We start from the raw sequence: 25957 nt of genomic DNA on the forward strand, positions 1-25957 counted from the left end.
GCCACTTGCCACCGGCAAAGCAATAATGCAACTAGTTTTTTGCTTTGTATTTCTGGGTGATCTACAAAGCACTAATTAAATTAATTAATTCTTTTCGATTGCTGGAAATTTGCAACAAATGCATGCAATTTTCTTAGCTTCAATCTCATGGCACTTTGCTATAATGTTATTATGATGATTAATTTTTGCTAACAAATGCCCTAATGATATACAGATACTTGTTAAAAATAGTATTTAGCATTAAATGATAAATACTTGAACTCCAATCCAATCTTGTAGAGGAATTAATAATGGAAAAAGGATTATTCTTCGTAAGCGTCTTAATCAGAAAAATATTATTATTATTATTATTGTTATTATTTAAAAAAGGAATGATGATGTAAATGGAATTTAGGCTAGCTAACATATTTTATGATTTTTATGTTTAAAAAGAATGCTATAACACATAGCATAGGCTTGGTATGAGATGACCATTCTATAGATCTATATTATTGGATTATTGTGTTTTTTTTAATTAAAAAATAAGATTCGAATTCTACTTTAAGACCATGTATTAATTAATGAGTCAAATGCACTGATGTTATTGAATTATTGAGTTAATAACTTTATATGGATGACATTCAAATATATGAGATATAAATGTAAATATGTGTACATATATAGAATTATTTTACTTTATAAAATGAGAGATTCAAATTTAATTTTTAAAATAAAAAAGTTATATTTACTATAAAATTAAATGTATAAGTGTATGACATTTTTCCTTAAGTTATGAGAGGCATTGATTTTTAAGTTTTAATAAATTGCATATCGTGATGAATGATAAGATTATGACGATGATCTTAAGAACTAATAAAACAAACACTATTTAAATTCATGTTTGTTGAACAAGTCTTTGCAAGTAATTTGTATGGTAGAGCTAGGATTGGACATATAAAGGTTCTCAGAATGAGGTTGAGCGAGCATTTGTAAATTAATAACTACGTTTCTCTTTTAAACTAATATTACTCATTAACACTTATTTTTTTTTTTTCATATCTGTTCAAAATCAATGGATTGGTTGTTCTAATTTACATAAATTAAAATGAATAATTCAAATTAGTACTTATGTGTTCGATCCAATGCCTAATGGTATTTACGTATCTCCTACTTTTAAAAAAATATAGATTTTCTATATTCAAAATTACGATTTGATAAAAAAAGGAATTGTTAATAATATAAATTAACAGTTAATACTCAAAATTTATCAAGTGTGAGCCTTTAGTACTTGAATATGACCTGTTGATTTCTTGATAAGATAAGATATATTACTATTAATTAACGTATGGTTATTAATATCTTTTCTGTTTTTTCAAAAAAAAATTGTCAAATTCCTCAATAAAGTTTAAAATTTGTTATTCACCAATAAAAGTTTAAATGAGATTTATTCATGGCCAAATAAATAAGTTAAACTATTTTATTTATTTATTTTAATTAAAACAACATGGAAAAACATAGGAAATCTTATCCAATATTCCAAATCCTATCAATTAGAAAGAACATATATATAAAAAAATGAAACAAAAGAAGACTGAGGTTAGAAATTTGACGCATAATAGTAAAAAAGGACCTATTTATTGCAACTCATCCAAAATCCCTTTTTATATTTTTCATTTTACAGCTAGGCATCACATGACCATGAGTGGCAATAGCAAATAAGAAAGCGTCAATTAGTTTATTCTTATGTAGTTTACCCTTTTTTTTTTCATTTGTGATGCGTTCATTTTTTTTCCATCTATTTTATTAATTTATTAAATTAAATTTATATTTTTATGCCACCATTTTCTTTTACCATCTTTATTTTCTTCGTCTCTCGTCTCTCCCCAAACGCTCTCAAAACAAAACAAAAACAAACCCTCATTTCCTTTTGCCTGTTTTTCACTGCCTCAAAACGGAAATAGGAAAAACGAAAACAAGTTATTTTTTTTTTCTTCCCTTCCTCCAGACAAACCCTAAAGGAATTCAAATCGAACGGAGGAGAGTGAGAGCGAGCGAGTGGTGAATGGAAAGATAGAATAGAATCGCTGAGTTGAATAGGTCGGAAGAAGATCTGTGTTCGAGTTGTAGACAAAAAGTCAATTCTATAAATGGGCGCGGCGGGTTCAAAACTCGAGAAAGCTTTGGGCGACCAGTTCCCTGAAGGCGAACGATATTTTGGCCTCGAAAACTTTGGCAACACTTGTTATTGTAACAGCGTTTTACAGGTTTTTTTGTTTTGTTTTCCTCTTCCCCTTTTTAATAACGGTTAAATTTTGAATCTAATTCGGTTTTCTTTTTTTTCTTTTAAAAAAATTATGTTGAATTTGATCGTTTATGTTAATTCCAATATTATGAACTTGATTGCTTTTGAATTTTAAGCTATGAATATTTTTTTCTTTCGTATTTTCCTTTGTGCGAATTTTTTGTGGTACATATTTTTTATTAGCGCTGTTTATGCAAGTTTTCACGGTTTGTACTTTTCGGTTGCTGTAGCAGCATTTCTTTGGTGATTCCTTGTTGATGATTTGGAAAATGTGCTCATGCGGCTAGCTGATAGCGGTAGAAAGCAAATAAATTTTGGAAAATCCCTGAATCCAATTTACAACCTTTGATTTGGATTTGGTTCTATCATTTTTATGTTTAGCAGTGAAGTTCTCTGGTAATGACTAGCCGTGTTGCATTCAGGTCACTTGGTTGTAACAAATTTAGATTGAAATTAGGAAGGTTGGCTTTTTCATTTGTTTGCTGAGATGGTGTAGACCAGACATTGACCGTGGTAGACGACAACTAATATTAGGGAGAGAAAGCAGTCTCGGGGTTGGATGCTGGTGATAAAATAAATGATTATCCAATTCATCATTCCTGTTAAGATATTTTAGATTTCTAATATTTTTAATATTGCTTTTGTTTCTTCGTTCAATTAAGCTGTGTGATTGTTGTAAAGGTGAGTTTTGTGAAATATTTGGAATTTATTTGGTTAGATTAGTTTATGCATGGTATGATAGCTAGTGGATTTTGAAAGTTTCATGTGGCATTGAGAGGTTGACTTAGATTACACAAGATCTGAATTGTTTGAACACTCATATCTGGATGAATGCAACTGTAGTGTTTAAATGCTATATACTGTTACCAGACTCTTTAGTTCCTGTGACCACCTTCTTTTTTTTAAAAAAAAAATTTATGCTATGAGACTCTGAGATCTTTGCTGCTTGGCTTTCCCATTAATTTTACATGATTAGCGCATTTATGGTCATTTGGGCAGGATATGGTATAGTTTTATGTTGAGTGTTGGATGTTACTATTTAAATTTGTTGAACGACGGTTCCCCCTCAGTTGCTGATCAATGTCTCATCTCATTTATTTATTTTTTGTCAGGCACTTTATTTTTGTGTCCCATTTCGTGAACAGTTGCTAGAATATTATTCAAGCAACAAAAATGTTGCTGATGCTGAAGAGAATCTGCTGACATGCTTGGCAGATCTGTTTACACAGGTAATAAGTGTGCTTTTTTGGCATAGGAGGTAGTTTGTCGTATAGAAGCCAATGGTGTTGAAATGTATTTTTTTTTTGAAGAGTCAAAGAATTTATTTTAAAATGATGTTTAGTAGCATTAGTTTCTTTTTTCCTTTTACCATAACAATGCACATAAGTTGCAATGCCTTGTTCTGGTCTTGACCTTGATTTTCAAGAGATTCTTTTAGTTATTTTTTCTTTTGTTATTTGCATGCTAGGAGCCCACGTGCATTTAGTTAGAAGAATGAAAGCCTAAGATATCATGTTCATGATGTAATGAAGATGGTTCACCGTATAATCTTTTAACAAGATCTGATCAGAAATTAAGATTTCTATTATTGTCAAATAGCTTTTAAAGTTTTTATCATTGCACAAGGACCTGGCTTCGTTTCAACTTACTTGCAAGAAGGGATGATGTGTGTGCATTTTTGTTTATTATTTTTAATCGTTCTAATGTTTTTGATAAATCATTTTTATCTCTAAATCCTATCAGATTTTATGCAGTGTGTATGATCTGCTTTATGTTCCTGTGCAAGAGTTCCTTTCTCATATCTGCTTCTCTTTTTCCTTTTTTCCCCCTTTCATTTTCTTTTGAAAGGGTTTGGTTTTATACTTCAATAATTGCAGAGTATATTATCCTTTTGGAAAATTGCTTATATCCCAGCAAAATTTTTTGTTCAAGGTTTTCTTTTTGACCATTTAAAGTCCTAAATTTCAGCTGTAGTTGGGAAGGTGACACTTTTTCTGTTTTCAGCAAATCTTATTAGTGGACTGATATATTCTCCCATATTTATTCATGCCACATATATGGTTTTACTTTATTACTATAGGGACCAACAGTTGGTTGTTCCTTATGTTTAGATAAGTTCGCAGAAGAAGAAAACAGGTGTCATTGCGCCAAAGCGCTTTGTACAGAGATTGAAGAAACAAAATGAGCTTTTCCGCAGCTATATGCACCAGGTAGTAAAGTGCTTTTTATTTGTTTGGTTCAAGTACCGCATTCACTTCCTTTATATTGATGAATTTTCATCTTGCAACTATGCTGCGGTTATATTTGCTTGGTTCAAGGTTTCAATTAATGTAAAGTAGTAGCTTTTTCCTTGGCATGTCAACCAAAACATTTGGACTTTATTTTCTTCAATGGAAAATGCAGAAGAGAATAACTATTTGTCTCTCTTTTCTTCGGTAGGATGCTCATGAGTTCTTGAATTTTTTGCTAAATGAACTTGTCGACATATTGGAGAAAGAGGCTCAAGCAGCTAAAAATGATGCAGAAACTTCATCACCACCTGAAAAGACTGCAAATGGGCCAAAGAATCCTCAGGCAAATGGTGTTCTAAAAGAGCCTTTGGTTACATGGGTACACAAGAATTTTCAGGTGAGTTTGCTAGTTATATTTCTATATTCTGATTAATTGTTCTGGCTTGTGCTGTGTTTACTTTGCTTGACACAAAATAAAGATGAAATCAAGTTATATTCTTGGTTGGGTTATATCTAAAGGAAATTATAACATACTTTGAAAATTGAAACCTTGGCAGCATGACCAAAATTATAGGAATGTATTAGGTCTGAAAGCATTTGTGAAGAAAAATTAATTTAACCTATGCTTTAATAGACAGAGAAAGTGAAATAAATACAAGCATACTATCTGCAAATGCTTCAGGATATCATGGCTAAAATCTTTTTGTGGGTCCTTGTATGTAGGCTGCTAGCATAAAATAATATTGGTACTTGCATTAGTGCATTACTTTTACTTTTATATGATTATGATATCTCATTTATAATCCATAAGATAACGACAATGAATGGTGATTGCCTGTATCTTTCCCTCTTACATCTTATTTATTGACAATGTTTATAAAGGAATGCTATGCTTTGCTATACTTTTACTCTCCATTGAATTCTTTAGTAGAACAATTGTGCCCCAAATCCCTCCTCTTTGTGTTACCTCGTGAGTTTTTGTGTGTGGCTTTTTGTTTGTTTGCTCTGTGCATTTTGGGAAGAATCTTATCATCTCCTGGGGTAATTTGAGACAGGGAATACTTACCAATGAGACAAGATGCTTGCGATGTGAGACAGTGACAGCAAGAGATGAAATTTTCTTTGACTTGAGCCTTGACATTGAACAAAACAGTTCAATAACTAGCTGTTTGAAAAATTTTAGTTCTACCGAGACATTGAACGCAGAGGACAAATTTTTCTGTGACAAGTGCTGCAGGTAATTTTCCTTTATACATGTTTTAAATCCCTTGATGTGTTTTAGTTTGTAATTGATTATTACCCCGTTTTCTTCTCACATGGTTTAAGATTCATCTTGTAATGTAGTTTACATTGATATAAATATTTACTTGACTCCTTTTATCATGTGTGAGATTTTCAGAATGGCCAATTCTGGTCATGGGCTCAAATGAGTTATTAGTGTTATCCATTTTTCTTAATAGTTCAAAAATTAAACCGAGAATGTTGCATTTAATGGTTTTGTCTTTACAAATAGTTTGTAACTTGATACAAAGTTTATAGTTTAATACCTAGATGGTTCCAAAGATGCATATCATATAAACAATTAAACTTTGGAAAGGAATGATGTTTAGTTACTTGCAGTTTGCAAGAAGCCCAGAAGAGAATGAAGATAAAGAAGCCTCCTCACATCCTGGTTATTCATTTGAAGCGGTTCAAGTACATTGAGCAGCTTGGCCGGTACAAGAAGCTCTCCTACCGCGTCGTGTTTCCACTTGAGCTGAAGCTGAGCAATACTGTGGAGGACGCGGATTCAGAGTATTCTCTATTTGCTGTAGTAGTTCATGTGGGTAGTGGACCAAACCATGGGCACTATGTTAGCCTTGTGAAAAGCCATAACCACTGGCTATTTTTTGATGACGAAAACGTGGAGATGATCGATGAGTCAGCAGTTCAGACATTTTTTGGGTCAGCCCAGGAGTATTCAAGTAATACAGATCATGGGTATATCCTGTTTTACGAAAGCCTTGGTGCAAACAAGAGCTGAGAAGAAGGTTTGATTTCGCCAACAGTAGTTATTCTAATCTCTCGGACCTCATTTTTCTTAAAATTGTCTATGCGTATTAAATTTTTTTCTCACTTTTATTAAAAAAAAAATCATTTTCCAACCTTGTGGGAAGAGCTGGCATGTATCAGTGAGGTGATGTGGGTTGCGAAAGAATGTATACTTAGGTTGTTGCCATGTACAGTGGATAGTGGAAGCACACTGTCCTTGTTTTTTCACAATAAGAGGAAAAAAAATAGCAGTGTATATGGTGTGAGAATATCACAGAGACAGTTTGTATTCTTCATGGTTGAGCATGTTTTTAACATTAGCAATGCTATTGGAGTTGCTACCAATTTCCTAGATAGATGTTGTTGTTTTCCCAACAAAACAAATCAGATCCAACCGCTATGACTATCTGATTAGGAAAAAGAAACAAGAAGAAGCAACTGTTGGCGCACAGTTAACATTGAGCAGCACCCACTGTGGCCAACATTTGGAAGGATAACAGGGTGGTCCTAACTGAGATATTACTCTCAAGAGTGTCAAGCAAATAAATACTCCATGTAGATGTAGCATGGCCATGGATCAAATGATATGTCAAAATTATACAGCTGTTAATCCCAACCCACTTGATGAGTAAAGGACCACCAAATGAATCGGCTTGTTATGTTATTTACAGATGAATTATAGCACCACTTACTGATGATACGCCAGCTCAAAGTCAAACAAGATTTACAAAGAGAATAACGGGAGATCAGTTCACTCAAGGTGTGTATGCATGAAAGTGTCAGCATCTAACAGTTTTGCTAGATCAATCAAGTCTTCATCCAAAACTGTTTCTGTACTGCTGAGAACCTTATCGTACATGACCTGCCAAGTTAATTCAAATAGAGAAGTTCTGCAACATCAGTTGTGTCAGATAAAGTACTAGGTTTTCATGCATGCTATTAACTCCTTATACCGATACATCCATGATATAATACCAAGATCTTGCCCAGTCATTTCACAAAAGCAAGATTTATTTGAAAACTCTGGGCATCTCTGCTAATATTCCTTGTTCAGTTTAATAAAGAAGCTTCTGTAAGTGAAATCATGCAAGAGGCATCATCTATCTAGTACTTTTACCGACTAACAAAATATTAGAGAGAATATTTCAATTACCTTTGTCTCTTGGATCTCAGTGACGACATTCTTCATCCTACTATATTGATCTCTGCCTGCAGGATTCTGAGCCATGGACTTCACTCTGGCTAGTGCCTTCTGTAACCTTTCTTCTGTTTGCTTCCTTCCTTCTTTCAGGAAATCATAATCATCCTCCTTTGGGGGTGGTGCACGTATGCTGGAGCCCTCAGTGAGTGCTTCTGGTTTGAATCCACGCAAACCACTTCCTTTCCGTCTCCATCGCAAGATCACCTTCTCCAAAATTCCTACTGACCAGACTATCTTCCTATATGTTTTCCTGACCTGATGGCCTCTTACATGAGCCTTTCATTAGAAAAAATAAATAAATTAATTAAGCAATTTTTTTTAAAAATACTAACAGTTAGAATTCAACAGCTATGCTTGTCTCGAAAAATCCTTGCTGGATAAAGGGGAGGGGGATGACTAAATATAAAGCAAAAACCATAAACTAGAGCAGCAGTTGCAATTGAACCTGAATCTTGACAATCCGTTGGCGGATTATTAAAAATTCTTTTCTACCCTTCCAACCACGAAACTTATTTTGTATGCGAATGGCAGCCGCTTGCACATGCTCATCATGTTGTCCAGGCTTGTTTGACTTGACTGCTATAAGTGAAAGAGCACGCTCATTTGACATTCCAAATTTACCATCACCATACTCTTTTAGCTGCCTTTTCTGGAAGGACTGCACCCTGAAGACTTGATGAATACGAGCAGCAGCTTGAGTGGCATTACGAACAGCAGCTAATGAGTCTTTTAACGATGGGCCATCTGAAGCATCCCCACAGCCGAGTGGAGCTGTGCTTCTCTCCAAAATTTTCTGTATTGCATCTGCTCTAGAATCCACGGTATCGTTATTGCCTTGGTTATCCAAATTGAGGGATCGAAGGTGGAAACTCAAATCAGATTCTGCAAGATAACCAGAAATTCCTTTATGTCCATTGGTAGAGGCCAGGTCAGCAGGTGTTCTGCCTAAAGGATATTTAGGAGTTGGATCTGTTAATGCTCCAGGAGCTGCACCCAGTGAAATAAGGGAAGCAACTGTGCGTTCTCTGATGTTAAAGAAAGTTGATATCAGTGGAAGCCAGACAGACTAAAATAAGTACATAATTCATAATACATAGATAAGCTAAAGGAATAAGTAATATTTTTTTGTCTCATATCATTGTACCTAAAACAACCATTAAAAGGTATTTGCTACCATAGGAACCATTATTTTTGGAAGCCTATTTGGGGCATCTACTACAAAGTTTTTTTGCAAGCTCCATTTTACTAATAATTCTTTCCTTCTTCAGATAAATTCACACTTAAAATATACCTTCAGCCTATATACCCTTTCTTGTGTAAAAATGGTCCATAAGCAAAATATTTAAAAAGATGAAAAAGAAAAGAGACAGAGAGGAAAATTCTACTTCAATTTTCAAGTTGCACACCTGCCATAAGATGCTGCCCAATGAAGTGCAGTCCATCCATTCACATCCCGGAAGTTAACACTTACACCAGCAACTATAGTGGGCTCTAAGGCCCAATCATAGCCAAGAGCAGCTGCAAAATGTATGACACCTTGGCCACCGTCATCCAATATATTAGGGCCTTTACCACCTTCAGCTACCTTCTGCAAGAGCCATACACGCAACTTCTCTTTCAGTAGCTTCTGAAGCAGCTGCTCCTTCATTTTTTCTGGGGAAATCTCTTCTGCGGAGTTATGCATCAACATCTGATCCCATTCCTTGATATCCTCTTTCAGCAATGAATTAATTTCATCACTCAACTGGGACACATCAGCTACATTGTAGGTAATAGAATACGGAGACCTGGAGCCAAGGCACAACAATCTACCAAATCGCATGTCAAGAATTTCATTGGTATTACTGCAAGGGTAATCCATAGTTTCCATATGATTGACTCGGTATTCAAACTCTCGGACTTCACTACAAGCTAATCTGTTGGAGCATGTAACATAGAAGGGAACCCTGCCAGCCTTGTGTATTGGAGTGTGGCAACGAAGAACTCCATCTGCTATAACCTCTGCTGGAACTTCTACTTCCCCAAACATGCATGACCATTTACAATTTTCGGCCTCATCTCTACTCTTCAGGAACCTTCCCGTGATGAGGACCTGTGTGAGTTGTGGAAGAAATTAGGGAAAAAGAAAAGTTAAAACATAAGAAAACGAAGAGTTTTTACAAGCCATTTCATTTAGGAACTAATTCATCGGTATTTCCCATCATCAGTAAATTGTTGATATTTCAATGCTTGCTTTGCATATAAAACTTTTTACAGCTTACCTTGATTTCCGAGCCTACGTATGCCCAATTTGGCGAAAAATCAATAATGCTGAAAAGCTGATCCTGGGATAAGGAAGGACCCAGCAAAAAGGTATCCAGTTGCCCTTGAGAGGGAATAGTGGAAACATCAACCCCATTTTGACCTTCAACCGCATCCCAGTAGGCCCCAGAACTGGACTGCATATGTGATTCATCTACATCTCCAAGTTCTTTACTCATCCAGCGGTTGAAACTATCAAGCTTCTTCAGACCTTCTTCCACTAAAGAACCATCAAACAAATGCTGTCTCATAGCAGAAGAGTTAATGGATTTTCCCTCTAGGGTCAAATGGCTCTCTGGATCTGGTTTAAGCGCGTATCCATGCTTTCCATTTGAGGGCTCTATCTGTTCGTTATTTTGCATAGAGTTATCATGTTGCTTGTCTGGATGCACATGGTGATTAACTTCTTGTTCATGAAATCTAAAAGTAAGATCATATCTCAAGTCTGGATGCAATTTCTGATTCAATGGCCACTTTGATAAATGTGAAGAATCACCTTCAGAAGCCTGTTTAGAGGGCAAATTAAAACCCAAGAAGTAATTAATTGGAAGAAGAAAAGGTAGCATATATAACCAGCCAGATGCATGAAACTGCAGCAATGCAACTACAGCATATCAAACTAGGTTACAGGTTTTAAAGACCTGTGTGTGCAATTACAGCTGAAATGACCCTAACTGCCATTATTATTATTATTTTTTGAATGGCAATGCAAAAAGAATTCCGTAATAACCAAGTTATTGCAAAGATTACAATCAACCAAACCTAGCCAAGATACATTGCACAAGCAGCCCCAAAACAAAGAGGAATTAATAGAATGAGAACTAGAAAAATTTCAAAGATTACAATGACCCTAACTGCCATTATTAATGCTTTTTTTTTTCCTAAAAATATTGCAATTCAACTCTTAGCCTTTATTAAGCAAGAATTTTCAAAGCCATTACCACAGATAACCATCGCAAAGAAGAATTCATCATTTTGGAAATTACCACTTCCACTTGGAATTTACATATGCTAAACAAGGTAAATCACTCCATTACCTGCCATTCTTCTTGAACAGGTGCCTGATTGTCAAACTCCTGCTTTGTAAGAAAGCTGTTATTGAATAGCTGCCCCATGGTATCACGTTGTGTTGAGGAAAATGGTGGTTGATGTTGTGCAGATTCAACCCCAGGAGTACAATTTTCCAACACATCCTCCCACGAAGTGAAATCAAGGTTCTTCTGGGGCTCATATGTTAATCCAGCATCATTATACTCTCTACTCTTGTCTGGTTGGGTAAGTTGAAAACCAGTGCCTGATGGCTTTCCATGATAATCATCTGTTAGCAGTAAAGATTAGTGGTTAGCAAAACCTGAAAGGCCAAAGTTAACACTAAAAATGGAATAACACCATGTCAAACAACTAGCGTACTTGAATGTGACAGAGGAACATAAGGATCAGAGAATCCAGAATCAACCCTCCCCATAACAGGTTGTTGTAACTCAAAAAAAGAGTTGAACTGTGAACTTGCTTGATGATTATAGTCTGCATCAGATCATCTTCATTGGTAAGAATAAGAAACACAATAATACATTATTTATCTTCAAAGTGAAGTAATGACTTCAAAATTACACAAAATTAGCACCTTATGATTTATTAGGAATTTGAGCCATATTTAGCTAAAATAAACACACCTGATTCGGCATCTTCATATTCCGATGCCTGCACACTGTTCAGGCTTGTTGTATCTGTTGTTTTTGAAGGAATTTGACCATTATTAGGATGAAAACTGGAAGACACAGAACTTTCCATCTCAGAATTGGGTAGACTTCCTTCAGTTTCTTGGGAATATGGAATAGCTTCTTCAGTCTCTTTGATGCGGTTAAAATTTGTCCTATTTCCCTGACAAATTTCAGAAAGCAAAAACAGAATATTAAAACTAAATGGCTCTTAATAGGAACTGTTTAAGAAACTTATTGATAACACTAGAGAATGAGACAAATGTTGAATTCAATCAACAATGTAAAACACCAGGTTCACAGTTAAAAGATGTATATGATCATGTACAATTTCATCCTGTGATGCCAAAGACCTTTAAGGTTGTAGAAATTATTCAGGACCAATGTTTTAGTATGTGTTGTTGTTCAGATGCTAATGCTCTTTAAAATGAGCCAACGATAAAGAAAAGGTGCGAAAATGTAGAAAATAGCAGCCTGTATGCTCCCTCAAAAGCTGTTTAAGAAACCTTTGTTTTCCTGATTCAGGAAACAATTGGAGTAAAGTGGTAAAGAATGGCTAGTCCCATTACAAAGGTGACAATTCCAACAGCCAATGCAAGTTGGTCCAAGTTGACGGCACCAAAAAGACAGTAGAAGATGGAAGGAAGAAAAAGAACAGCGTTCAAGGCACAGATGGCCATACAGCTTAGACAGAGATAGCTAAACAAATAAAGAGGGAGAGAGGGGACAAATAGTGGGGATAGCAACAGAGGAAGTATAAAGTTTATATGCTTATGCCCAAATAGGATAAGACTCTATTCAATTAAGCATAGTAGAGAACAAAAGCTAACATGAATCACCAGCTAATGTATCACTAACTATATATGTACAAACTCTTAGATAACTCGAACTAAATATGTAAAAAAGTATAAACTATATGATTTATGATATATCACCATCAACATAAAACACAGTACAAAAAGTGATCTTTATCCTTAATCATAGCCAAGAGCACAATATTTAGGCTGGCTGAAATTTGGCACACTTAATTAAACAATGAAGTAAAAATAAATGTAATTGAATGCATCAACTTTTTTAGGACATCCAGACTGTACAAGTTCAATACATCCTGAAAAGAAAAGGCAAAAAAAAAAAATGTTGGGTAGGTAATATTGATATTTCTGCACCCAGACTATTATCTAAAGTAGACATAAACAGCTTTAGATTTCGAATTGCAATCAGCCAAAGAGCCATGTTAATGAGTTATGCCATAAAAAATCATAAACAAACTTTTTCCTTAAAATTCTTTCTAAAGATGATGGATAAACGGGAGGAAGAAGAAAATTGTGATAGAATAAGGTCTGACCTTTACTTCTCGATAGTGAACTAGAACAATGTGTGAGAGATCCCTACACACAGTAGTTAATTATGTCAGCGACCAAAGAGGGAGCTTAATAACAAGCCCCTCCATAGATTAATACTACAGCAAAGAAACTAATTACAATTTCAAGCAAATAGCACATGCATTTCAGAACAAACAAACATGATCCATATTAGTAGAATTGATTGCTGAAATTAGCAATCGCCACCAACTTTAACACATTGCTTGTCAGATATTCTACTACCATAAAGCAAAAAAACACCATGAAAATACAAGGAATCTTAAGTTTAATATTGCTTTATGTGAACCTCGTCAAAAGGAACAGATACAAATCAAATTTTGAATACGTTTTCTTTATCTCAAAGCAGAACTTCTCACATTTTAATTAAATATAAAAACTATCTTTGTGATGGAACTAATAAATAAAAATTTCTAAATGCATGTAATATAGAACCGTCCTATTAACAAACAAAGAGAGAATACATGGGCAGAGTACAGGCTTTTGCAAAAGGAAAAAAATTCTATAATGTGAGCAGAGTTGCCTTTGTGCATCAGTTTAACTAACATGAAATAAATTAAATCCTAGGTTCAAGTTTTCATAATAGAAAAATTCAAGAGCAAGGAAACAAAGGATAACATGAATCTTCCAGATAGGATTTCACTGCAAAAATTTTAGAATATTAATTTCTCCACCACCTACCTTTAGACAATCAAACTCCATAGAACTTTACAGAGGAAGATTTTTAAAAAATCACATTCAACTATTATTTCATTGAATACAAGAACTAATCATCAAAGCTTATTCCATAGCTAGCCTATAAGATAAGTAACTAAAACTGAGTATTTTATTATTTTAACTAAGACATAACAACACGTATACGCACACACAACATTGTGAAAACATCTACGACCGCACAAACTTTTAAAGACTCACTCTTCAAGCATCCAATAACTGCGTCTTTGAAAATTTTCGTTATCTTCTCCATGAGCATAATAGCAATGCAGAACATCAATGCTTCCAGCCTGAAAAGATTTCCATTTGTCCAAAGTTTTTCACTAAAAGCACAGAAAATTTCATACGAAATGTGTTCCCTCTTCCCCAAAAGAATCAAATTATAAAAAAAAAATGTACAAGCAAGTTACTAGGGCATAGCTGCATAATATCAGCTTTAGAGGGGTGCCTTCTTTCCAAAAAATGAAAAACAAGATGAGCCAGATTCTTACCTTGAGTCTCTCATGAGCTTCCTTCACTGTTTTGCCATCCTTTTTCTTCCTCCAGTTATGGCCATCCTTTCTAAAGTATCTCAGCACCTTTCGATCAAAAAGAAAAAGCGAACCACCTGAAAATGAGACGAATCTTAAGTTTGGAGAATTCAATTTGGTATCTGAGCACACGTAGGACACACAATCAAAGCAACTATATATTATTAGTAGTATACATGTTTATGCTCATTATGGGAGAAGATGATGAATCAAACCCAAGATAAGTAATCTTGAATAAAAAAAGTATTAAGACAAGCCCTAAACTGTAAATGATTTGGTTATCCATAATCTACAAATTATCAGTTAAAGAAGAGGTCAACTTAATACCCAAATACACAAAGCTTTTTTTTCTTTTTTTCTAATCAAAAATCAAATATCAGTAGATTTTAGGAACCAATAAGCCAATAATATTTAGAGGTCAACATAGTAATTTAATTTCCAAGAGGTCAGCATAAATGGTTGTATGTCTGAAGCACGATCCAAATCCCAATACAATACCTAAGAAACAGAATAAAATAATTGAAAAGGAGAGCCCCTCAAAAGAATATTTGATAAAAAGAAAATGACCACTGCAATTCCTCAAGTTAAAGATATCTCTAGGAAATGTGAATTGAAACCATATAAACAAACAGAACTAGAAAATTAGAAGGAATTGGAAATGGGGAGGAATGAGTAAACAAACAATCAACAATTATGAAATACATTCCAAAAGTCCTAATCACAAAAGATCATGCAAGCATCACAAAAAACTAAGTTACATTTTAATGTATGGACAGCAAAATTTTTGACCTTATCAAGATAATTATCATCATGTAACAGCATGAACCGTCAAATGCAATTAAAAAAGTTCATACTTGGTGGCATATGTGCAGGTTCTGGAGCAATGTGAAATTTCTTATAATCTTTAAGAATTTCACATATTTCAGCTGGCCTTAGCCACCTGTGCTGTGCTTCCATTAGTATCTGCTCAATATCTGCACCATACAAGATGAGAGTTAATGAAAATCTATGCATATAACTTAAAATCAACAAGTACAAACTGCGAAATAACTCAAACCCTCACATTAACTTGTTAAAGTAAAAGCTACTCCTAATGCCAAGATAATACACGTTTTCTATACAACAATATCATCACATTATCATTTCCTTTCGAATTTTGACCCTAAGTTTCTTCTTTTTCAATAAAAATTGAATACCCTTCTTAAATACTTTTTTGCAGCATAAAAAATACTCAATTAAGCTAATACTCTTTTTATCAAATCAAATCTTGCAAACAAAATGCAATTAAAACCCACCTCATAAACTAAACATTAATATAGGTATAAAAGGACAAAGTTTAACTGTAAATTGAACCATAAAAAAAAGAAAGCAGTGGAAAAAACCAAGCAAAATTTTACTTTCACTAAAAACCCAAGTGAATAATAACGCAAAAAATTGAAAAAAAAAAGAAGTAAGAGGAGATAGAAGAGTCAATTATATACATACCCAGTTGATTGCTAAGGCCATAGTGCCTAGTCTCTGCCATAATCTTTAGTTTCTTTCTCTTTTCTCTTTTAACTATCTTTCTTAGCTCAAAAAAGTGAAGTTGGAGGCCTTTACGATCCGTTAAAGCTATAAGAAAAACGCGGTTTTTCGAGAAAAGAGAAAGTGGGTAATCAAGGAAGCGCACCCTCAAGGAAAGTTTTAATTTGCCTTCTTAACAAAATACCAAATATTGAAAATTTATTGTAGCATATACAGGAGAAAGAGAGAGGAAATGGAACTATCAGCCAGGAATCAACGTGTTAGTCTTTCAGTTCAGTTTAGTCCACTCTTTGACGTCTGTTCCGGGATACTTCTTTTACTGTAGTTTTTATTTTAAATATCTTCCCTTCTTTTTCCTTTTCTTTAGAATACTCACCCGCATTTTTTTAATATTGTTTAATTAGGAACTGTATTAAACAAAAAAATTTTCCAAATATCATAAAATAATATAGCTGATTTTAAATGATTAAAGAAAGATAATAAATTAGCTGTGTCTCAACTTTCACTTGTGAACAATTGTCACTTGGACATAACCACTTAGCTCAAGCAGTAATAATGGGGTTGGAATTAAGTAGAAAATTTAACTTCCAATCAAAACGCTAACTCCTAATCTTTTATACTAAAAAGAATTTTTCATTTAGTTATACTTTTTTTTTTTTACAATTGAGGGAGGGAGGATTCGAACCCTATTCTTAAGACAATAGATTATATACCAACCAATAAGCTAAATACTCGAGGGCTTAATTTAATTATACTTATAATGTATAATATTTGAGAAAGTCTGTGAATTATTTATGAAATTTTAAATAATTTCAAAATTATAAAAAGACTAAAGTATCTTTTTATGTTATTAATTTAAAAATTATTATTATATATATATTTTTAAAAAAAGAGCACGATTGGTGCTCCCCAACTCCCCAAGAAAGGAAGCCCGATCGGAGCTCCCTAGATTAGAGAGTTTTTTTTAATTAATAAAAAAATAAAATTAAATAATAATAATTATAAAAATTAATTAAGGGTAAAATTATCTTTTTACTCTTACTACATCAACTGTAGACACAATTTCAATTTCAATTTATATGTATTTTTATATTGCATTTGTTTTTACTATTTGTCTTTACCTTATTTTACTTTAATAATTTCACAATTTAAACCCAATTTCAACCGGTTTTAAAATGGATATTAATTCTTGGGTTTGTGGCCCAGAAACAAGTCCAAAAGAGGCAATTAGAGGAAAATCGAATTAAACAAAATCAAAACAGACAAAATGATGATTAAAGCAAGATTAGTTAAAAAACTTTTCAGAGGACACAAATAACAGAACCAAAAAGGCCAGCTAGCAAAAAACCAAAATCGTATAATGCAAAGAGCTCTGCCAGGAGCATGAAATTGCACCTAATAGAGGTGAAATCATTGTTGTTCAATTTTCTACTAACGCAAATGTACGTATCGCAAAGATAATATAGAGATGAGTAAAGTATCAATCCCACAGATAATTAAATTAATCTTTATAGTTAACTACTAAAATTAACATACCTTAATTTTATCTAAACAATTAAAATTAAAAAGAAAAATTTTAATTAATAAACTAATAACAAAAACTAAAACTTAATCTAAAATCTATAAGCAAATTTACTTTATTAAATTTGAATGACTACCAGACCTAAGATTATGATATCCCTCAATACTTTATCTAATTATTACCTCTCTCTCTCTTAACTCAGTTTAATGGATTAAGTTGCTAACCTATAGTCCTAAATTATTTACAAGTCTCTGTCGAATTTCTTATAAAAATACCTTTCCCAAATAATTTACTATATGTCTATGCAAATTATATTAAAGAAATATTCATTAAGTTTGTGCTCTAATTTTGGCTACGTATGGCTTATAGATGTATGTCTATCCTATATGCAAATCAAATCAACTAAGTGTATTCGATCATACGCTATTCTATTCAAGGTCTACCTAAATCTCCTTCGTCAATATTTAACCTAGGTTTCTAATTCAATCTAATTGGTGGCCAGTCAACTATAAGCATTAAGAACATAATAAAATAAACAACTTAAATCCATCAAATATAAGTAAAAGAGAGATAAATAATTCAGACTACATATTGAGTTTAATCATAATCTTAAATTAACAATTTAATTCTTCATCAAGTCATATATCATCATTGAATAAAATTTACATATTAAAACTAAGAGAATAAAAGAATAACAAAAAAATAGAAAAAAACCAAGGAATGTATTCTTGATCTCCAAATCTCCTTGAATTCTTCAAATTCCTTTAATGACTCTGTAGCTTGACTCTCAGTTGTCAATCCAGTGTTTTCTTCTCTTCCCTTGAAGTTTTCCTAAAAGTTGTTTTTATAGACTTTAAAGTTAAGCTAAATTGGGTGAAGAAAGAAGTCAATTTCAGCTGGGATGTCCTCATTAGACTCTGTAAGTCACAGCATTGCCCAATTAATTAACAGAAATCATAATTGCTCTAAGACTACTACAATGCATCAACTTTTAATAAGATTTTTGACCATCCTACAAGCTGAACTGGGCAAAGTATAAATATAAAAGTTGTAGATTTTTCTCTTATCTTTCTAATGGTCCAAGAATTGCTTCATTTGGAGTTTTGTAACTAAAGTTATGACCAAAAAACCGAAATATATGTATTAGAAGTCTGCACCTTGAAATTGCTCTTCTTCTTTCATTAAAATTCTTCTTTCATCAAACACCTACAAAAGCTCAATTAAATTAATAACAACCTATCTTAACCATATTAACACCAAATCAAACATAAAATTAACCACGATTAGATTGACTCACCTAAAATAACTAATTTCAAATAATTAAATAAGAACTATTAATTTCTATGCATTATTATAAGAACTAAACTAAATTATTACCAAAATTTAGTTCAAATAACTCTATATCATAGAGTTATCACACCCGTAAACTTAAAATTTTGCTAGTCCTCAAGCAAAATATAAACAAAAAAAAAACTAACTTACGAAATTCAAATTCACTTAATGAGAATTAACATAAATATAGTTACTCCTACTACTACTATTACTAAAGATAACGTGCACCAACTCAATGATTTTTTTATAATTTTTTCAAAAGTATGTCTATTAATAATTAACCTAATGAAACATATAGGCCTCATTCAAATTCATGTTTCAATTCTAATGCAAGCATATTCTCGAATGGATTTCTGTGTGTGTGTGAAATTTTTTACCAAGAATATCATGACATCCGAATGAGTTTATGCCAATATAAATTTCAAATTAGTACTAGATTTTCATAGATTTACTTTTCATCTCTCTCTGCACTAATGTAGACCAATACAAAGCTAGGGATCAATAGGACTTTATAAAGCTTGTAATGTATGGCTAGGGTCAAGGTATGATAAAGGATATTAATGTGGCTTAAATCATCCTAAGCACATAATTATTATAGGACCTATATATATAGAGCTCTATTTTTCTTCTCCTAGTACACCTTTTTTTTTTCATATTTGAACTTTTCTTTCATTCAACACATTTTTTTTTTTCACAATTTCAGACCTCCAAACTTATTTTCTTTGCATTGCAGGTAGTGGGGTAACTTTGCATATTTTGAAATTTTTTTTTTCATCAACGTCACCTTTCCACCTTTTTCAACATTTAGTTCAATTTATATTTCCTAAAACAATATACATGTTTAGGAGTGAGGGTTGCAAAATTGAAATTTAATTTTAAGGTTAAGCTCAATTATTATGTAGTTAAACAAAGAAAAGAGAAATTAGGCTCAAAAAGGGTATACTAGGGATAAAGATTTAATAAGATTGACTTTTTAGGCTCAAACGGTCCAAAGATGACCTAAATCATATCCCTAACTAAGTATTGCCTAAAATTTCACCTCAAGATAAAATCAAGCAAATTCTAGAATTCATGATATAATATAAAATTTACATCAATATAAACCTTCTCTAGATATACAAAATAATTCAAAGTAAAAGATATAGTGCTCAAAATTGTGAAAATCACATCCCAACAATGACACTTAACAAAAGATTTATCATGAATCCAAACAAAAGCCTTATTCATCAAAGGCTAAAAATTCGAAACAACTAGTTATCATCATTGGATAAGAAAAAAATCATTGAAAAAAATTGGCACAACTTTACTTCTAGATTCCTAAGGTTCAACAAGAAATAAATTCTTTGACCAACTAATCCTATATTAATTATAAATACGCATGCAAATAAAATTAGAGCTAAAACTTTCACAGAATATTCATCATCAGAAAAATAAATTCACCCCTCCAAACTTAAACTAAACATGATCCTCAATGTTAAAAAAAATAAAGAAAATGTCAAGAATACTCCCCTGATGATTGAATGAATTTTTTAAAAGCTCTAATTCTCCTATTTATTGTTATCATCTTCATTGCCACTTGGAGGAATTTTTTTTTACTACAAAAAATAAATAAATAATGTAGAGAAATAAAATAAATAATAAATAAAATTAATTGAAAAGAAAATAAATAAAGAAAAAGTTTTTTTTTTGTTGGGTAATGGGTAAATGGGTAGTCCAAATAAGAAAAAGGAATTGGGTTTAGTTAATGGGCTACCCACATAATGGTGAGTAGTGGGTTGCCAATTCAGAGGGGGGGGGGGGGGAGGGGGGGGGGGGGGCGTACCCCATGTGGGAGCAGCGACCCACGTGCAAATGGCCTCTTTTTTTTTTTTACGAAGCCGCGGCTCACGTTGTTGGAAGCTCGCTAAGCAGTAGCTTACCATTCTTTTTTAAATTTGTTTTTATAAATTTTTTTTTGAAAATTTTTCTTTTTTTTTGAAATTTTTTTTTTGAAATATTTATTTTTTTACATGTAATTTTTTTTTGAAATATATTTTTTTGATATTTTTTTTTGAATTTTAAAAAAAAAATTAAAATTTTTTTATGAACCTGCATAAATAAAAAAAAGTGTTACTAATTTAATAATTAAATAAATAAAAATAAAGTAAGTTAGAGTGCTTAGGTTGCCTCCCAATAAGCGTTTTTTTATAGTCATTAACTTGACTATGATACCCCCTTCTGCACTACTTTATACTGCTCGAGATTTTCTTTATTGATCTTGACTGCTCCGGTAAGTCTACTATAAATCTCGATAATATCATAAGGATGGATCTTTACCACCTTAAACTTGTTCCTCCAATATAGTCTAAGATTTTATGGCAAAACATAGAGTTGTGAATCAGAAAGTACTACTCACTGTCCAACTACAAAATCAAGATAGCTGGAAAGTGGTGGTGGTTTTGTCTCAAGAGTTGGCGCTTACGTTGTTAAAGGTGGTGGAATAGGCTTACCTTTACCCTCATTGACTAAATCCACTTTATGGCAACTATCTGTATAGGGATACTAGTTGCATTGAACAAATTAAATATCACTTCCTCTTCCTTAATTCTGAAAGTTATTTTGCCATTCTTCACATCAATAATTGCTCCAGCTGTAGCTAAGAATGATCTTTCCAAAATAAGAGGAATTTCAACATCATCTTCAATCTCAAGCACAATGAAGTCCACTAGAATGTATAAATGCCCAACTTTAAGCAAAACATCCTCTATAATCCCAACTGGGTGCTTGATTGTTCTGTCTGCTAATTGCAAGGTAACTATAGTAGGTTGTATCTCTTGAAATCCAAGTTTTCTAGCAATAGACAAAGGTATTATTGAAACACTAGCACCTAAATCACATAAAGCTTTAGAAATTTTAAAACTACAAATAGTGCAAGGAATAGAAAAACTCCTTGGATCTTTAAGCTTTGGTGGAAGCTTATTCTGGATTATAGTACTACACTCTTCAGTAAGTGCAACTGTCTCAAACTCTTCCAATTTCCTCTTTTTGGTCAGCATGTCGTTCAAGAATTTAAGATAACTTAGCATTTGTTCTAAAGCTTCAGTAAAAAGAATATTAATATGCAATTTTTTAAATACCTCAAGAAATCTCTGAAATTATTTGTCAAGTTTTTGCTTTTGAAAACATTGAGGAAAAGGTGGTGGAAGTGTGGGAGCATATTGTGATTTTTCTTTTGAATTTTCAGCAGATTTTTCAACCACAATATCTTTTTCAGCATCTTTTTTAATTTCTTTCTCATCATATTGAATTAAAATCTCAAGATTTAATGCTTGATTAGTTACCTCTTTACGTACCTATTTTCCATTGCAGAGAGTGATTGCCATACAATGTTCCTTACCTTCTTTTTTTGGACTGGGTTCAGCATCACTTGGTAAGGTACCTTGAGGTCTAGAATTTAAAGCACTGGCAAGTCGGCCCATTTGTATCTCAAGATTTCTAATTGAAGCTGTTTGATTTTGAATGAAGGCATCAGTCTTTGTTATGAATGCATCAGTCTTTGTCATGAATTGCATGATCATATCCTCCATCGAAGGCTTTTTCTCTGGCATAAAGGCTCCAGATGGAAATCCAGGGGGAAAGTTTGACTTAGCCATTGATGAAGACCCTTGGTTGTTATTTCATGAAAAATTAGAATGATTCCTCCAACCAGGATTATAAGTGTTGGAATAGGGATTGTTATGTTGCCTATTTCCAACAAATTGACAAAACCCATAATAGATGGGACAATTGTCATTGGAATGTCCTTCCCCACAAAATTCACACGTCGTGCAAAGCACCAAACGGTGCATTTTGTTTGAAGCTTGGTGGGCTGGTGTTGCAAGTTTGGTGTCTTCTTGTAGGTTGTTTAACCTGGGCGAGTCATAGCCCCAAAAGGTAAAACCTTCCTCCTTATGTTTGTGGATTAGTTGTGATTTGGGTCATTTGGGTCTAACCCACTTTATTTGGTTAAAAATTTATTATTTGATGATATAGAGTGAATTTAAATTACTTTAGCATAATATTTTAAAAATTTTTAGATGATATTTTATGGTTTGGAAATTAAAACAAATAGAAGAATATAAAAAAATAATAATAGCAGAAAATAACAAAAATGTTTTAAATATGTTTAAATGAATATGTATTTATAAAAATATATGGAGTTAGGTAAGTGAAGTGTGTGTGTGTGTGTGTGTATATATGTGTATGTAAATAAAGAGTAAATGTCTAGAGAAAATATAGTTATTGTAATAGATTTAGCTAAAGTAAAAAAAAAAATGATATAGGAATAAATAAATGATTAGTAAAAAATAAAAAAAAATAAAAAAAGTAAAAAGTAGACATTTGTTGTCAAGTGTTAAAAATGGTGAGGTAAGGAAAATAATAATTATAATAATAAAATGTATATTTAGGATCAACATTAATAATAGGAAAAAATGTAAATCAGATCTCAAAGTACTTCAATGTTAATCACGGGGATAATATATAAGTTGCACCAATGATGGGATGTTTATTTAAAACGCGAAAAGTTGTAATTTCGAATAAACTTTTTATAGGATCGAGATTTAAATTAAGACTCCACCAGTACGATGAGATGGTTTAATTTTAAATTTTGATATTTCTAATCCTAAATAAATAAAAATTACATATACTTAATTATTAACTAGTCAAAAATATAAAAACAAAAGAAATAAGGAAATACTAATAATAATAAATATAAACAATAATAATAATAAATATAAAAAATGGGATGCATAAAAAATATATATGACGTTTTTTAACAGAATATAGGATTATATAAAATAATGAAATTCATGATGATAAATGATTAATAAAAATCAAAATTAAAAAAAAATAAACTCATCATAATAATGAGTATGGCTAAAAGATAAAGGCATATTTATATAATCATAAAAAAATTATATACATAAATTTATAAAAAACATATATACGCAAATAATAATAATTATGGAATAAAAATATTGGGTTAAAAAATGATTTTTGGGGAAGTTTATATAGCAAAATAAATAAATATTCACATTGCAAAAATACATAATGAAATAAAATGGTTATATAAGAACTATAAGTAAATACAAAATATATATTCATGATATATATATATATATACATACAAAGAAAAATAATATTTTTTTAAGATAAGAAACAAATATTAAACTTCGTAGGCGCATGACACATCACTATTGTATCGTTAAATGTCATGGCATGTAGATATTTTATGTACACAAGTATAAGCTTCGATGATTGGAGTTTTCGAAGGATTTTGCGAAGGCGAGATTTTTTCGAGAAATTTCTTAGGTGAAGAGATACTTTCAGGTCCCACCAGTACGACGGGAGGGCGTGAAGAATATCTTTAATAAGAGGCTTATGCTCGTAATAGTATGAATTTACGAAAATGCTATTTTTTCTAAAAACACGAATGATTACCCCGATGATGGGATTTATTCATTTAATTTGCGAAGGTAAGTTTTTTGGATAATTCCTTAGGTGAGAGAATATCCCCGAATCACACCAGTATGATGGGCAGATCCGGGATATATCCTCAATGAAAGGTTTTCGTCTGACATTATTTGTGTTTTATGCCATGCATTTCTCAAACACATCATGTGCGCGTCACACCCGTAAAATCAAATAAAATATTTTAATTTGCTAACAAAATAGAGGGTAAAAAAATAAATGATAATTAAGGGAACACAATGAAATAAATTAAATAATTAAGGTTCAAATAGGATAACCTATAGTTAAGTGGTACCGTTCGTGGAACGGGTGTCACAGGGGTGCTAATCCTTTCTCGTGCTTATTCGTACTCTCAAACCCAACTTTAAAAATCGTAGACAAGTTTAACGTTCTTTCGACAGATCTAAAACTAATTTAATATATCGTCGATTAGAATCGAGTCAATAGGTAGCCAATCACACCTAGGAAAAAAATTGGGTTGCCTTCCAAAAAGCATTTTTTTATAATCACTAGCTTGACTATGGTACCCCATTCTGCACTACTTTATATGGCTAGAGACTTTTTTTATTAACCTTGACTGGTTCGGTAAATCCATTATAAATCTCAATAACATCATAAGGATGAATCTTTACCACCTTAAAGGTGTTCCCCTAATATGGTCTAAGATTCCATGGCAAAAGATAAAGTTGTGATTTAAAAAATATTACTCGCTGTCCAACCACAAAATCAAGATAGCTGAAAAGTGGTGGTGTTTTGTCTCAAGAGTTGGTGCCTGTGTTGTTGAAGGTGGTGGAATAGGCTTACCTTTACTCTCATTGACTAAATCTACTTCATAGTAACTATCTATATAGGGATACTGCGTTGCATTGAACAAAATAAATACCACTTTTCCCTCTCCATCGCTCGAAAAAAGTACATGTAGAATATAAAAAAAAATTATGTATTAAAATTTATAACAAATATAACAATTTCATTAACAAATATAACAAGATAACATACCTCTCCCCAATAGAAGTTATACGCAATCTGTCAGATGGATCTACAAGAGTCTGTAATCCTACATTAGGCCCTCTACCTCTTAACCTTGAGGATGTGTCATCTACACTTGCACCTAAATCAATAGATGGGGATCTACGAGAATCGTGAGTAGATGTTTCATTTTCTACTTGCTCTGCAAATGCACCCAACAAAAAATGTGTCTCAGAGGGCACATCATTATACTCTTGCTGCATCTGTCATTGAATGGATAGATCAGCAAACGCACTAGGATTTGTAGGCTAAGGCATACTTCTAGAGGCATTTGTTGATCTAGGTCTCGATTTTGAATGCTTCCTTTTAACCATCGTTCCTTTAATATTTTTTTGTTAAAATTCAAACACAAATTATTTTCAATAAAATTGAATCAAAGTATAAAAATCATCAATTTACAACAATGACAAGTATGATTATACATTTGTACAATCAAAGTTGCAATTATATAGTATTAATTTCAACATTTATAAATATAAACTTAGAGCCTTTTTCTTCTTTTTCTTTTCTTTTTTTTTTCTCTTTTTTTTTCTTTCTTTTGCTGCTCACCCCTTTCTCATTAGCTCTTTTTTACTCTGCTCTTTCACTAGCTTTTTTTCCTCATTAAAAAGCTCACTCTTTGGCCTTTCTACCTAACCGGCAGCAACCCAAATCCTCCCTCTCTCTCATACCGG

At 32.4% G+C, this 25957-nt stretch overlaps 2 protein-coding genes across 2 annotated transcripts; one reads left to right on the plus strand and one right to left on the minus strand.

Moving 5' to 3' along the window:
* LOC18611562 (ubiquitin carboxyl-terminal hydrolase 3) lies at positions 1827 to 6872 on the plus strand. Its single transcript, XM_007047882.2, has 6 exons — positions 1827 to 2243; positions 3394 to 3510; positions 4393 to 4491; positions 4721 to 4909; positions 5568 to 5749; positions 6133 to 6872. The coding sequence occupies exons 1-6, from the start codon at positions 2127 to 2129 to the stop codon at positions 6533 to 6535; spliced, it is 1107 nt and encodes a 368-aa protein (XP_007047944.2). The 5' UTR covers positions 1827 to 2126; the 3' UTR covers positions 6536 to 6872.
* LOC18611563 (calmodulin-binding transcription activator 3) lies at positions 7078 to 16199 on the minus strand. The gene is made up of 13 exons (XM_007047883.2): positions 15872 to 16199; positions 15241 to 15360; positions 14348 to 14463; positions 14058 to 14146; positions 13109 to 13151; positions 11719 to 11926; positions 11456 to 11569; positions 11083 to 11363; positions 10006 to 10551; positions 9151 to 9836; positions 8190 to 8769; positions 7697 to 8020; positions 7078 to 7405 (listed from the first exon to the last, which is right to left on the minus strand). Exons 1-13 carry the CDS (start codon positions 15909 to 15911, stop codon positions 7295 to 7297), a joined length of 3258 nt encoding a protein of 1085 aa, XP_007047945.2. The 5' UTR covers positions 15912 to 16199; the 3' UTR covers positions 7078 to 7294.

Source organism: Theobroma cacao, chromosome 1 (assembly GCF_000208745.1).
Source record: "Theobroma cacao cultivar B97-61/B2 chromosome 1, Criollo_cocoa_genome_V2, whole genome shotgun sequence".
In the NCBI taxonomy this organism is placed as follows: Eukaryota; Viridiplantae; Streptophyta; class Magnoliopsida; order Malvales; family Malvaceae; genus Theobroma; species Theobroma cacao.

Excerpts from the sequence above, each read along its gene's own strand:
- LOC18611563 (XM_007047883.2), bottom strand. The coding sequence starts at position 15,911 with ATGGCAGAGACTAGGCACTATGGCCTTAGCAATCAACTGG. Across the intron at positions 15,361-15,871 it reads TGGCCTTAGCAATCAACTGG|ATATTGAGCAGATACTAATG; the intron begins GTATGTATATAA and ends TGTATGGTGCAG. Across the intron at positions 11,364-11,455 it reads TGTTCCTCTGTCACATTCAA|ATGATTATCATGGAAAGCCA; the intron begins GTACGCTAGTTG and ends TACTGCTAACAG.
- LOC18611562 (XM_007047882.2), top strand. The coding sequence starts at position 2,127 with ATGGGCGCGGCGGGTTCAAAACTCGAGAAAGCTTTGGGCGACCAGTTC. Across the intron at positions 3,511-4,392 it reads TGGCAGATCTGTTTACACAG|ATAAGTTCGCAGAAGAAGAA; the intron begins GTAATAAGTGTG and ends CCTTATGTTTAG. Across the intron at positions 4,492-4,720 it reads TCCGCAGCTATATGCACCAG|GATGCTCATGAGTTCTTGAA; the intron begins GTAGTAAAGTGC and ends TTTCTTCGGTAG.